The following is a 13,229-nucleotide window of genomic DNA, read 5'->3' as shown; positions in this document are numbered from 1 at the left end:
GGTGATTGTTGACGCGTTCCTCGTGCATCGGCAAAAAACCGAAATTCAAAAAGTTCAAATGGACTCGATTTGTTCGTGAACCGACCTATTGAGGGATTTCAGACTCTAGGAATCACAATCACTTTTTCCCTCAATTTTCCCTCTTCTAGGTCATTCCAAGACGAAAGTTTCCCGCCATAAATAACACGCCAAATAAACAAGCAAACTATTTTGGAAAAATGAAAATTTCACATAAATCTACAGTAATCTGACTAATCTGACTGCTTCAAAACCTATCTCCTCCCCTAGTTTTTAATTTTTTTAGGAGAAATTTATATCAAAATTTTCCTCATAAAATTTTACACAATTGCTACCTAATTAAAAAAATATGTGATCGGTGGTATTCGAACAGGTCTGCAAAAACCTCGAAAATTGAAATTTTCAGTTGATTTTCTGAAAAATGTATCTCCTCCGTCAATTCTTAACCAAATTTGACGTTCTTTGGCTCATTTTGTGTGTTTTCCTCGCCTTCATAATTTTTACCTATTTTGAAATAAAAAATTTCGACCTAGAATTTTTAAGTGCCGAAAAAGTTAATTTTACACTGTATCGAGAAAAGCGACAAGAAATAAGAAAAAAAATCAAATTTCGCAAATTATTCCCCGTGAACCACAAATGTTTTTCTAACTTGAAAGTAACTAGTCCATTCCACGTATCTCCCACAATGTCAACTCACAATCAGAATTATAATTCTCTAGAAATTGTTTATTCCTTACCAGAAAAAAACAATTTCCGTTGTAACAAATGTTCCTTTTTCAATATTTCTCTCCAGAAAAGAGACCTTTGAGAGATGAATACCTACCTGACTGTGAGTATTTTCCAAATTCCAAAATCAGGGTCCAAAGCTGTCGTCTTTGATTTCAGAAGTTGCTTAAGCACTATTCAAGAATTTTCTTTTCAGATCGCTACCCTCTTGGACGCTTCAAAACGTCCTACCCGTTTGCGAACATTCGCGAAGCGATACCTAGAGTAATCGAAAGAGGTCCGCTTGGTTGTGGTTGGTTTCAAAAAATGAATATTTCCTGGACCCATGGGATTGTTATTCCCGATCCCCATGATATGTTAACACTTTATGTTCAATGTAAGCTGGTTGACGAGCCTGCAACTCCTTGGAAAATTGAAGCAGAGGTTTCCATTTCTCTCCACAATTATAGCGATCCAGAAGCATCCTTGAGCTATAATCTTGGAGTTCGAACATTCCAGAACATGTCTAGAAGTGTCCAACAGAACAACGTAATAAATATCAATGATCTGTTGGATGAGAACTGTGGGTTTGTGAAAAATAATGTGATTCGGGTGGAATCAGATATTCGGATTCTGACAGTTGAAGGATTCTATCAGCCAAGAGTCATTGATTACCGTGTAGAACCACCGGAAAAACAAAGCCATTTTTTTGCATTTGAGTACGAAGATGCTCAACTTTACGTGCCCAAAGCGGTGAGCTTTCGGAACTTTTTCGTTTTTCAACACTTTCGTTTTTAGATTCTGAGATTTCATATGAAGTCTTCTAAAATAGTTCATTCATCAAATAGTCTACCAATCACAACAAAGTCCAATGGTTGTTTGGAACAATATCTGGATGCTCTCCACGGATTTCCGATCTACAATCATGCTCGTAAATATGTTGACGACATACTCTATGTGGCTAGTAAACTTGGAACACGTGCCGTCTATCAAAGAGCTGCACCAGCAATAATATACGATTCAATGGGTCAGGATATTCCCAAATATCGTGTGGAATTGGCTATAAAATTTGATTTGAGAAGAGTTATTGTAAGATTTTGTGAAATTTCAAAAGTTATCAATTTTATTGTTGCTTTGAATTTTTTCAGCATGCATGGTTGTCTAAGATGGATTCAGTTAAAAAAGAAGATGTGGAGAGATTGGATATCGAAGCTATGTCAGGAGAAGTGATGAAGGCAATCGTCCACAAAATTATCAACTCGGGATGGGAGAAATAGGGAGATCATTCGTGATAAACAACTTTTTATCAAACTGCTTTATTTGATTTCCAACATGTATAAACGAGTTCACGCTAATTTGTCTGAAACTTGGAACTTCGGACATCGTGCCAAACAGAAAAACCTATGAACTCAGATTTAGTGTCACTTTATTTTTCTTGCCGAACATTTTTTTTTGAAAATAAAGTCTACGCCAATATGATAAAACTCGAAAATTCTTGTTTATGGAAATCGTGACCAACAGATCTACAGACTCTAACTGCCCTGTTACGTATGATACTGTTTTTTATTTACACGTTCTCTTTTGTGCTGATCATAAATCATGAAAACTCATTTTTTCTACGAAATATTCTTTTACTTTTTCTAAAGTGTTTTTTTTTTCAGTTTCACAAATTCTATTTTCCTCTATAATACTGGATCAATCTCAATGTGTCATCGGTTTCGGGCAATACTGTTTTGTTTAACCAGCCTGTTTGCCGCGTAGCCAGCTGTTTGAAGCGCCGGAGGCGCGGCAAACAGGCTGGTAAATAGGAAAAAATAAATAAAATCTTCCTTATATATTAAAGACGCGTCTGTCTGATCCGATGAGAGTCTGTCAACTTTTGAAAATCTCGAAAAATTAGTTCAGATTACGTGGCCCTCTAATGTAAGAAGTAAGAAAAAGTGAGAAGCGGAGCACCAAACCAGTGAAAAACTAAATTAAGTCGCGCCGAGTTCTTTTTTATTAATTCAGATGTTCCACATTCTGCATAAATCTCAAATTCTGACGATTCCTCCGTTTCAGCATCTCTTTTTAAAAATATATTTTAATAAAATATTTTCTCTTTTTTTTTGAAACTTTGCTTCATCAAGCTATGAAATCAAAAATCAAGAACAAGTTATTCCGGAAAAATGTGTAGTCATACCCAACTATTAAACTTTTCATTCTAAAAGTCAAAATCACATCATTCTGCTTTCATCATTCCCCTGAGAAAATACATTTATTATTTTGGCCAGAAGTTTTTAGATAACTGACAGTTTATATTTTAACGGAGAGTTTAACTGGCGGTTAACTGGCAGGTTAACTGGCAGTTTATACATTTTTTGAAGTGTAAAAAGGTCACTGCGAAAATTTCAGGACACCATATTCAATTTAATTCTAGCTTTTGAAAAAAATTATTTGGACTTTGTGTTTTATATTTTCATCTTGATCATTTGGGCACTTTTAAAAATTTCTCAATGGTTAAACGGAATTTTCAGGTGACTTTTTGATTTTTCAGAAAAATGTTTTTAAGTTTTTATTAATTTCAAAACGGTGTGTTTTAAGTTACCGTGAAACCTGTATTAGAAGAGCCCCCTGTAATAGGAGGACCCCCGTAATAGAAGGACCTATTCAGAATGGTGTGTTGGAATTTCTCCTACACTTTGAACAAAAATTCATCGAATTTGTCGAAGGAATTTTTTGGAAAAACTTTCCGGAAAATTTAGAAGGCTCCCTCTAATTGAAAGGGCCCCTGTAATAGAAGGTTCCTCCGTAGGTACCTTGAAAAAACAGAAGCACCGGCCCTCCTAATACAGGTTTTACCCTAACAAAAAAGAAACTGAAATCTTCCTCCAAAATCCCCATGCACTTTTTTGACCTGGCTAAAATTTTAATTCAAATTTCAAATCAAATTTTCGCCTTATTATTCACATTCGCCTTAAAAATTCTTATTATTTTCCTACAATTTTTTGAGGGCCAATCCTCCCACAACGCACTCACTGATTGTTTACCAATATTGTTTAAAATCCAATAACAAGATTTCTCGAGAATCTTCTATTAAACTACTTCAGCAAGATATGATTATTTGTGAAGAGAGGATAAGAAGACGTGACCAATCACTCAAATACAAATAGAGAAATTTCAAAAATGTCAGAAGTCACGGAAAGAGGAAAATTCAGGAGACATAAGGTGTGGAGGAGGAGGATTCTGGAAAATAAGCTTCTTATGAAGGATTTAGCATTGATTGAAATTTCTAGAAAGGGGGAAATCTGATATTCGAAATTTTGGATTTGTGAAAACAGACAGGAAATATCATATTGTGGAAAACTCCAAAGAAATAAACTTAATGGATTTGTGTAACTGAAAATATTGTCAAATTTATGACTTACGTAGGTCGAAGTGTTCCAAAAAACTTGATAATCTACATGTTTTATCCACCCAAGTGGACGACTATAATGAAATTTATTAGTTGAACTGTTCATTATTTAGAAACATGGGTTTTTTTAATTTCTAGACCCCAGTGTTCTAGATTCTTTTTTCTTCAACATTTTTTTTGTTTCATATAGTTTTGAAAAGCCAAGCCAAATATTCTGGAACAGTCCAAGCTACACGAATTCACTTTTTGTCTAATTAATGAGTTTGCGAAAATTCGAAATTCTGATATTTCGTCGCTTTGGAAGGTTAATAAATTTTCCTGTTTCCCTTTTGTTTTTAAACTCCAAAACAAACGATATTTCACGATATTGAAGAAACAATAAATAATTCCAAAATTTCTTTTATATTTAAAATTGAAATCTAGATTACAAACCCCAATTTCCAGCTTAAGCACTTCCCTGTGAAAATGTTCCACTTGAATTTTTGAGAAATTTGATCTTAAAGTTCTATTGATCAACTTTTGCACGTGCACTTTCCGGCTAGTGATCAGTTTGATGTCACTGGACGAAATTGTATATGGTAACTAAATTACTTCATAACATTTTGTAGATACATTACTCTTTAATATTGTCTGGTCGAAGCAATTTTCAATACCATTTGTCTGGTGATTAAAAATTAGGAGGAGAACTGTGATTTTTAAAATGGCAGAGTGCTGGGGAACACGTGTTGTAATACTTCAAAGAAATAAATTAGTCCAAAAATTTTTCCAGTTTTACTGAATTTTAATATTAAACTTTTTCAACAATTCATCAACCAAATAGCAGCAGGATCAACTTTGAAATTTAGAAAAAATGATTTCCCAATGTTGTTCCCTTGTTCTCATTTTTTAAAAATCGGTTTCTTTAAAAGTTCCAATCAAACCACAAAAAACATATAATAGAAGTAATCAGGGCACATCCTTTTGAAAATTCGCTGACGACAAGAAATAGAGTGACTCGTGTTTTTTGAAAAATCCTGACCATTCGTTCCATTTCTTTTAAAAAATCAAGATGTTATGGTTTTCGTTAATGACGTTCAAAAAAATTTATGAATCATATCCAAGTTGATGATGTCTGGAGCGCCTGAATTAGAGGAAAATGCGGGATCCCTTTCGAAGTTGTTATATTTGTTGCAGAAAAATGTTTCAGGATATCCTATTTATTTCTAATTGTAAGCTGAGCCGATGGAAAAATTGGCTGCATTCAAAAAATAAACTTTTCATGATGATTCTGAAACACGTTTTTTTGAAAATTGGTTTCAATTAGCTTGTGTTAGGGCGTTTTCAAAAAATTCACAGTTTTTATGCCTTTAAAATTAGCAAAATAAAAATAACTTTGAAAAATCTAATTCTGTTTTGTTAGGAATACGTTTAATTTTTGCATATCGAGTTCTAGAATTCTAGTCATATTACTCAAACTGAACTTTTTGAAATTTCGAATAATCTGCGTCAAAATCCGCATAACTAAATTTACTTTACATTTTGACCGCAGGCCTTCACGACCTGAAAGTGATTGATTTGAGAGTTGTCAGGAGTTCCAAACTAATTCAAAGCTTTAAAAAACTTGATCTCGTCCCAGTTAAAAATTTTAACGGAATTTTCGCAAACCATATTGAAGGATCTAATCATTTTCTAGTTATCCATTCCATTTTACCAATTATTTGGAACATACTTTTTTTTCTGAATGAAATTTTCTGATTAAAAATTTGGATCACGCTGAGTATCGTTCCATGTTCGTGTACTCTAGAGTTTCAACATTTGCTTCTTCTTTTTTTTCTAGACTTCCTCATAATCAAAATGTTCATATAAATCTCACTTTGATAAATTGAAAATTTCTCTAAATCTCTCTTTTTCTCGTATTTGCTCTTTTTTCAATTTAATCAAGCACTTTATATATATTGGAATTTTCCAAACTATTGGACACCCCCTCCCTCTACATCGTCCCATATATCTCGTTTCCTATAAAAGATATCAACAAGTTATCAACTAACAAAATGTTTATCATATTATCAGCTACATTTTATTAGTTGACCACTTTTTGATATCTTTCACAGGAAATGAGATATATAGCTCAAAACTAATAGCGGCGATTTTCAGGGATTTAAACTCAAAATCCCCCATTTTCACCATTTTGACTAGATTTTCAGACTTTTTAACCTCGATATTCGAACTCCCCGCTCTTGAAAACCCCCGGAAAACACTTTAAAAAAGAAGTTGCCACCGGTGGGATTCGAACCCGAGACCCCTAGATCCAAATTCTTTCGTCGAAAATCCCACTAGGCCACATGAGCAATTTTTGAAAAAATTGCTAGAAAATTAATTTTTGGGTCAAAAATTGGGTTTTGAAAGGATTTTAGGCTAATTTTTGACTCCTGTGAGTGATTTTACAGCTATTTTGATCCGTTTCGAGCTAATTTAGCAATTTTCGAGGATTTTCATTCCAAAATTCACATTTCCACCCATTTAACAGGACTTTCGGAACTTCTAACCCCGATTTTCGAACTCCCCGCCCTTGAAAACCCCCGGAAAACACTTTAAAAAAGAAGTTGCCACCGGTGGGGTTCGAACCCGAGACCCCTAGATCTAAATTCTTTCGTCGAAAATCCCACTAGGCCACATGAGCAATTTTTGAAAAAATTGCTGGAAAGTTGGTTTTTGGGTCAAAAAATGGGTTTGGAAAGATTTTTTGGCTGGAAATTGTGTTTTTAAATGGTTTCTCTAGATTTTTGAACTTCCTAAACACTTGCTTCGTTGCTACTAGCTCAGCGATGGTGACTCAAAGTTGAAAGTTAGGAATTTTAATCAATTTTCAGTTTTAACTCCCTTTCAGATATTTCTGATCAAATTTTGACCAATTTAAAACAATGATGTGTGTATGTATTGGTCTACACAACATCTGTGTAGCTCACTCTGTATAGACACAGCTGTGAGCTGCTCAAGAAACAGGATTAGCAAGAAAAATGTAGAAAATAGTGACTATTTTTGCAACTAAACTATTTTTCGTTCTGATTTTTCTGATTTTTCTTTCCCTAGTGACTGAAAGTTCCTATTCCTGAAGTATTTGAAGCTGTCTGAAAGCCTAGAATTTCAGTTTTGGCGTCAAAATGAAGACTTCCAAAATAGCCCCCTTTTGAGTTTATTCATCTCGAAGAAAACACACAATTTACACAATTTCTAACTCAAAAAACCGTTCTAAACCCAATTTTTGACCCAAAAATTAATTTTCTAGCAATTTTTTAAAAAATAGCTCATATGGCCTAGTGGGATTTTCGACAAAAGAATTTGGATCTAGGGGTCTCGGGTTCGAACCCCACCGGTGGCAACTTCTTTTTTAAAGTGTTTTTTGGGGGTTTTCGAGGGCGGGCAATTCGAAAATCAAAGTTAGAAAGCTTAAAATTCAAGTCAAAAGGGTCAAAATGAAGAAAAGTTCATGAAAATCGCCAAATGAGATTGAAGCAGGTTGAAAATAACTCAAAACGACTATAAATCTTAATTAAAATAGTGTGTAATTTGAAAAATTAGGCAAAACAAAACGTTTGGACCTGTTTTAGCAGGTTTTCAATACTTTTAACACTACTGTACTAGAATGCCTCTTCTTTTGAAAATCGTCAACTTTGAGCGTATATATCTCATTTCCTGTCGAAGATATCAAAAAGTGATCAACTGATAAAATATTGCTCATGTTAAGACAAATATGTTATTAGTTGACCACTTTTTGATATCTCTTACAGTAGCCAGGATAAGTGGTGTCAAACTTGACAATACGCCTGTGGGACAAACAATTTCAATTCTGGAACTTTGAGCTCAATTATCTCACTTCCTGTTAAAGATATAAAAAAGTTGTCAACTAATAAAATATTGCTCATTTTAAGACAAACATTTTGTTAGTTGACCACATTTTGATATGTCTTACAGTAATCCAGGAAATCGGAATTTCCGTATGGCAGCCAAGCAATCTCTAGAGGAGGAAAAAAACCACTTTGCGTGTTATTTAATGTTAGTGTTAGCAGTATAGATAATTACATATATTACATTCAATGTTATTATGCTGACAGGTGTTTATTTGTATAACTTAACAGCGTCTAGTTCAGCTTTTTTTGTCTTCTATCAGGTGTTTTAGGTATTGATTGTTTTTTGTGAAAAGAAAATTGAAATTTTAAGCCTTTCTAAAAAGTGAACTTATGGATTTTAAAATGAAAATCCTCGAAAATAGCTGGAAAATCACTCAAAGGAGCCAAAGATTGCTTAAAACCCTTTTAAAACCTAATTTTTGACCCAAACATCAATTTTCTAGCAATTTTTTAAAAAATTGCTCATATGGCATAGTGGGATTTTCGACGAAGGAATTTGGATCTAGGGGTCTCGGGTTCGAATCCCACCGGTGGCAACTTCTTTTTTAAAGTGTTTTTTGGGGGTTTTCGAGGGCGTGCAATTCGAAAATCGGGGTCAAAAGCTCTGAAAGTGTGGGTAAAAAGGTGAAAATGGAGGTTTTAGAATGAAAAATCGTTTTTCGTTAGTTTTGGACCAATTTTGAGCTATTTTAAATCTTAAAATCTAGTGTATCCAACTGCTTTTTCCCATTTTCCCCACATCTAAACTCCCCACAACTTGGAAGAAGTTTTGCTGTTTCACTAACTTTTCAATGTTTTTTTTTTTGAATTAAGAATAAAATGCTTCGTAATAATCCAGTGTTGATTTTACTATAATTTTCTCAAATCCAGTTCCATGATTTTTTTTTTTCAAAAAATTGCGTCTCTCTAAAATTTATTTCCTGTTCCCATTAAACACTATTGAATACCTGATCTTTAGTAAAATCAGAGAAATAGTCAGAAAGTCTCAAAACTACAATACCTCTGACTAAACCACGCCCTTTTCCTAAGCTCCGCCTCTTCCCCTGAATCCGAGGAGCCTGGTTCGAGTTCAGGTCATTTCACCGGACAAGACGCTCCCTGTTCTCTGTTCCTGAACATTTTTCGGATTAATTTTATTGGTGCATCAAAGAAACCAAGTTATTTTTCAGAACATCCTCATTAACCTTCTATTCACTGGTATTTCAGTGAACACTTAAACGTGACATCTGAATACATTCGAAGCAGTCACTAATGAACATCTTTCAAGTAGGTCACACTTAGAAAACGCACAAAAAAGAAGAGTATAAAAGGCTTGGAAAAAGTTCAAATATTCCCCAAAAATGACTCTACTAAGTTGGATATTCCAGATCGTCTGCGCCTTCACATCGATATGTTTGAATCTGGTATTAACCTATTTGATTCTGGTAAAGAGTCCCAAGAAATTGGGAGTTTACAAATACCTTATGTGCTATATTTCCTTGTTCGAAGTGTTTTATTCGATTTGGGATATGATGACCGAACCGGTGAGTGGAATTAACCAGGGGAATCTGAAGAAGGACTGGTGATGGGAAAAATTGTAAGAAAATCTAAACTATGCGAAACAGTCAATTTTTTGCTTTGATTAATTTCTGATGCCGTCGTTCAAAAAAATTAAGACACAACTATGGTTTTTCGACCAAAATGTTGATTTTTATTTCTGAATTCGAGCAGATTTTTTTGGCAAGTGATTTCCAAAATATAAACAAGAATGGGAAAATGTAGAAACATTAAAAATTTACAAATTATAACGTCTATTCAATTGTCTCTCTAGTGTTCCCTTGAGCCACAAAAATATTTATATTTATGTTAGTTACTCACTTTTGAAAAAGTCTTCACTTCACCGATTTTCCATGCTCTGGTGAGTATTTTCATTTCGAATGAAGTTTCCCTCAACCCCGCACGGCCGAGGGCCGAGGCCGGCTTTACGGCCGCGGCTTTCCGCCCCCTCGGCTTTTGTGCCGCGGCCTCGGCCGGCCGTCGTTTTCGACAGCCCTGCTCCAATAATAACAAAGTTTATCAGAACTAAGGATTAAAGTTTCGGGAGGTTCCCAAGTTGTCGGACAAATTGAATGTGTTATTGTTTCCATGCATTTCTCAAATTACAGTACTGGTCAATAAGATACACAAGAACAAATTTTTCAGTTGATTTTCGGCCATTTTGACCATTTTCAAGAGTCTGGAGCAACGGTGGTCAAGTTTCCGATTACACTGAAAACTTTGGAGGGTGTAAAACAGACCTAGACCAAAATATTTGCATTCACGGAATTTTTGGGAAATTCCTAGTTTTAGACAAATTTGCCAATTTCTGAAAGACACCCGCTTTTCTTATGGTATCAGTACAAAAACGTGCCGAAAAGGGGTGTCTTTCAGAAATCTGCTATTAGCTGAAAAGCTAGGAATTGTCGAAAATTCTGTAAATGCAAAGTTTTCAATGTATTTCTGTTTTAAATCCTCCAAAAATTTCAAATGGATCGGAAACTTAACAGCCGAGCTCCAGGCTTCTGAAAATGGTAAAACTGGCGAAAAATCAACTGAAAAATACCGAATCCTAATTAACAATTTCTTGAAACCAAAAAGCAGCATTCATGTTTTCTATCGTCCATTATATGATCGAAAACATAAAACTAATTGTTAGCAACTTGAAACAGTAAACTTATTGTTTCTCAGATCGTCCACTCCTACAAAGCCGCCTTTGTTGTCCTTCGTGACTATAATGGATCTGTTTTCGATCGTGAAGTCAGTTTCGTTTTGGTTTGTATCTACTGTGGACTGTTTGGATTCTCAATGGCAATATTCGGAGTACATTTCATCTACAGATATGGTGCAGTCAATAAGTAAGTTAATACTATTGATTGATGGAAGTCAAATGTCAGTTAAAGAGTTTGTGAAACAGATATCAAAATTTTTGTTTTTCGATTTTTCCAGATCCTTCTCGGAACGCTTCCTACCTGGCAACTGGGTGTACATGTTGTTCGCCATTCCATTGTGGTACGGTACCTGGTGGGCGGTCCTGTGCTATATCTATTTCTACTACACCGATATCACCGACGCTTACATGAAGTGGGTTTATTTCAGATTAAGAATGGGGAGGGGTGTCTAGCAATCCTTAGGATTATTCATTCATCAGGCGCCCTTGAGAAAAATGGTAGAGCTGCATAGGTAATCAGAGGGTTCAGGCAATTAAAATTCTTCATTCACGATACTATGTCACATTGTAAGAATGAGAAGGGAATGAATAGATTGGGACCCAAGGGGGTTTGGATGTGTTCCTGGTATAGTTGAATACATATTCAGAGTTATTGATCATTGAAACTTAACTTCAATGTTTTTCGATAGAAAACGGTAAGTGGATGCACTTGGGTTCAAGCCAACAGGTCAAAAAACGCGCCCCAAATAACTTTTAGGCCAGAAGAAATTTAATAATTTCAAAGTTGACGTGGATTTGACCTAATTAATTTTAATCAACAAGTTGCAACTAGTAACGTTTAAAAGTTTGATCCTCAGCCACATCATTCAGCAGTGAATTTTTTGTAGNATTTCGCGTTNNCCGGGGCGCGATTTCTGACCAGTTGGCTTGAACCCAAATGCGGATGTTGACTATTGAATTTTTAAAAGTTATAGGTTGTAAGATTATTGAAACACCAAACCTGAACAAATCCCATAACAGTTGGAATAAGCTAAACTGCTGTATATCTTTTTATTTAACACACTTCGGAGACACGAAAAATGTTTCAATTTTTATGATATTTTCAGGGAAACCATCGAATACCATTACGGTATTCCAATCAAGGACTCATCCTACATCATCGTCTATTTTCAACCAACTGGCGCCGATGGAAAACCACATCCTGATCCAAAGATTTTCTTCGCTATCGGTTGTATGTGGTACATGATTGTAAGTTAGAAGCGATCAAGGGCGCTCTACCGAAATTACTAATTATCTTTTGTTTTGCTTATGGCGTCTGATTCCGAAAGAGCGCATCTGCATCAACCACACCTATAAAACCATTTTTCTCCAGATCTCCTCCATGTTCTCCGTCTTCTACTTTGGCATTCGTTGCTACTGGCAAATCCGCAAAACCATCAACCAATCGGCAGCTGTCTCTGCTACTACGAAAAACCTCCAAACCCAACTTTTCCATGCCCTTGTCGTCCAAACTTTCATCCCACTGGTCCTTATGTACATCCCAATTGGAATCCTATTCTTCTTCCCAATGGTTATCTGGGAGCTCCCATTCACCACTGAATTCGTTGGGTACACAATCGCCCTGTACCCAGCTATTGACCCTCTCCCCAATATGATCATCATCAAGTGCTACAGACATGCTATCCAGGGTAAGACCTTCTGAAGAATAACATATAGAATATTTAGCTGAAACTTGAATGTTTTGAATTTCAAAAATCTCTTATACTTCAGGCTATACCCTGGATATCTTTCCACCTATCCAACGTTATCTTATAGCTAAATCATTATCTAGACCAAGGCCTAAACAAATCAAGAGTGCTATATACATATTCTAGTGACTGCCAAGAATGTACATAGAAATTTCTGAACTATCTATTTAAATCGTATGTAAATCCTCCGAATTACAGGCTTCTTCATGAAGATCTTTGGACGCGGAAAGCGTGGAGAGACTCAACACTCACTCAACACCGACGCTCAATCTGGAAGTGTGGTGCAGCCGGGACGAAGTGCTGGAACTCGATTTGTGTGATTCTCTTTGTTCCTTTTTTCCCTTTCTCACTTTCTCATCAACGCTACACACTAATCAAGATATCAATTCCGAACCTGATCTTTTTAGTTTCTTTCAATATATGTATGTAACTAACCCTAAACTTTCAAAATTTACTAATGTATTTGCACTTTGTTTTGTAATGACAATAAAATTTTGGATTTTTGATAATTTATCACTAATGCCGCGTTCAAAGGTGATTTCCCTGCTACCGGCCGAGCTACGGGGGGCGCGAAGGCGCCTGACGACCGATGGACTACATAAGCGCGGCGCGATTTCGTCCCCCGAACTGTCCCCCGAAATTTTTGCTGTCTCCCCTCCTTTAATAATCTGAATTTCTAAGCTTTCTGAAACTGAGAAAAATAAGCTTTGTTGAGCTTCCCTTATTACTTTCATTGTACGATTTTCTTAGATGTAGGTATTGTTATTCCTAGAAAATTCTCTTAGGACCTC

At 35.4% G+C, this 13,229-nt stretch overlaps 2 protein-coding genes across 2 annotated transcripts; both read left to right on the top strand.

Moving 5' to 3' along the window:
- Positions 1 to 783: 783 nt before the first annotated feature.
- CBG00352 lies at positions 784 to 2,000 on the top strand (the record flags this gene model as incomplete). Its single annotated transcript, XM_002632294.1, has 4 exons — positions 784 to 847; positions 941 to 1,476; positions 1,522 to 1,812; positions 1,872 to 2,000. 4 exons carry the CDS (start codon positions 784 to 786, stop codon positions 1,998 to 2,000), a joined length of 1,020 nt encoding a protein of 339 aa, XP_002632340.1.
- A 7,344-nt stretch (positions 2,001 to 9,344) lies between these two features.
- CBG00350 lies at positions 9,345 to 12,758 on the top strand (the record flags this gene model as incomplete). The annotated part of the gene is made up of 6 exons (XM_045244719.1): positions 9,345 to 9,527; positions 10,711 to 10,877; positions 10,969 to 11,103; positions 11,797 to 11,938; positions 12,063 to 12,378; positions 12,637 to 12,758. 6 exons carry the CDS (start codon positions 9,345 to 9,347, stop codon positions 12,756 to 12,758), a joined length of 1,065 nt encoding a protein of 354 aa, XP_045091550.1.
- Between the last annotated feature and the right edge of the window lie 471 nt (positions 12,759 to 13,229).

Source organism: Caenorhabditis briggsae, assembly GCF_000004555.2.
Source record: "Caenorhabditis briggsae complete genome, chrIV, whole genome shotgun sequence".
In the NCBI taxonomy this organism is placed as follows: domain Eukaryota; kingdom Metazoa; phylum Nematoda; class Chromadorea; order Rhabditida; family Rhabditidae; genus Caenorhabditis; species Caenorhabditis briggsae.
This window is presented reverse-complemented; position numbering and strand designations above follow the sequence as displayed.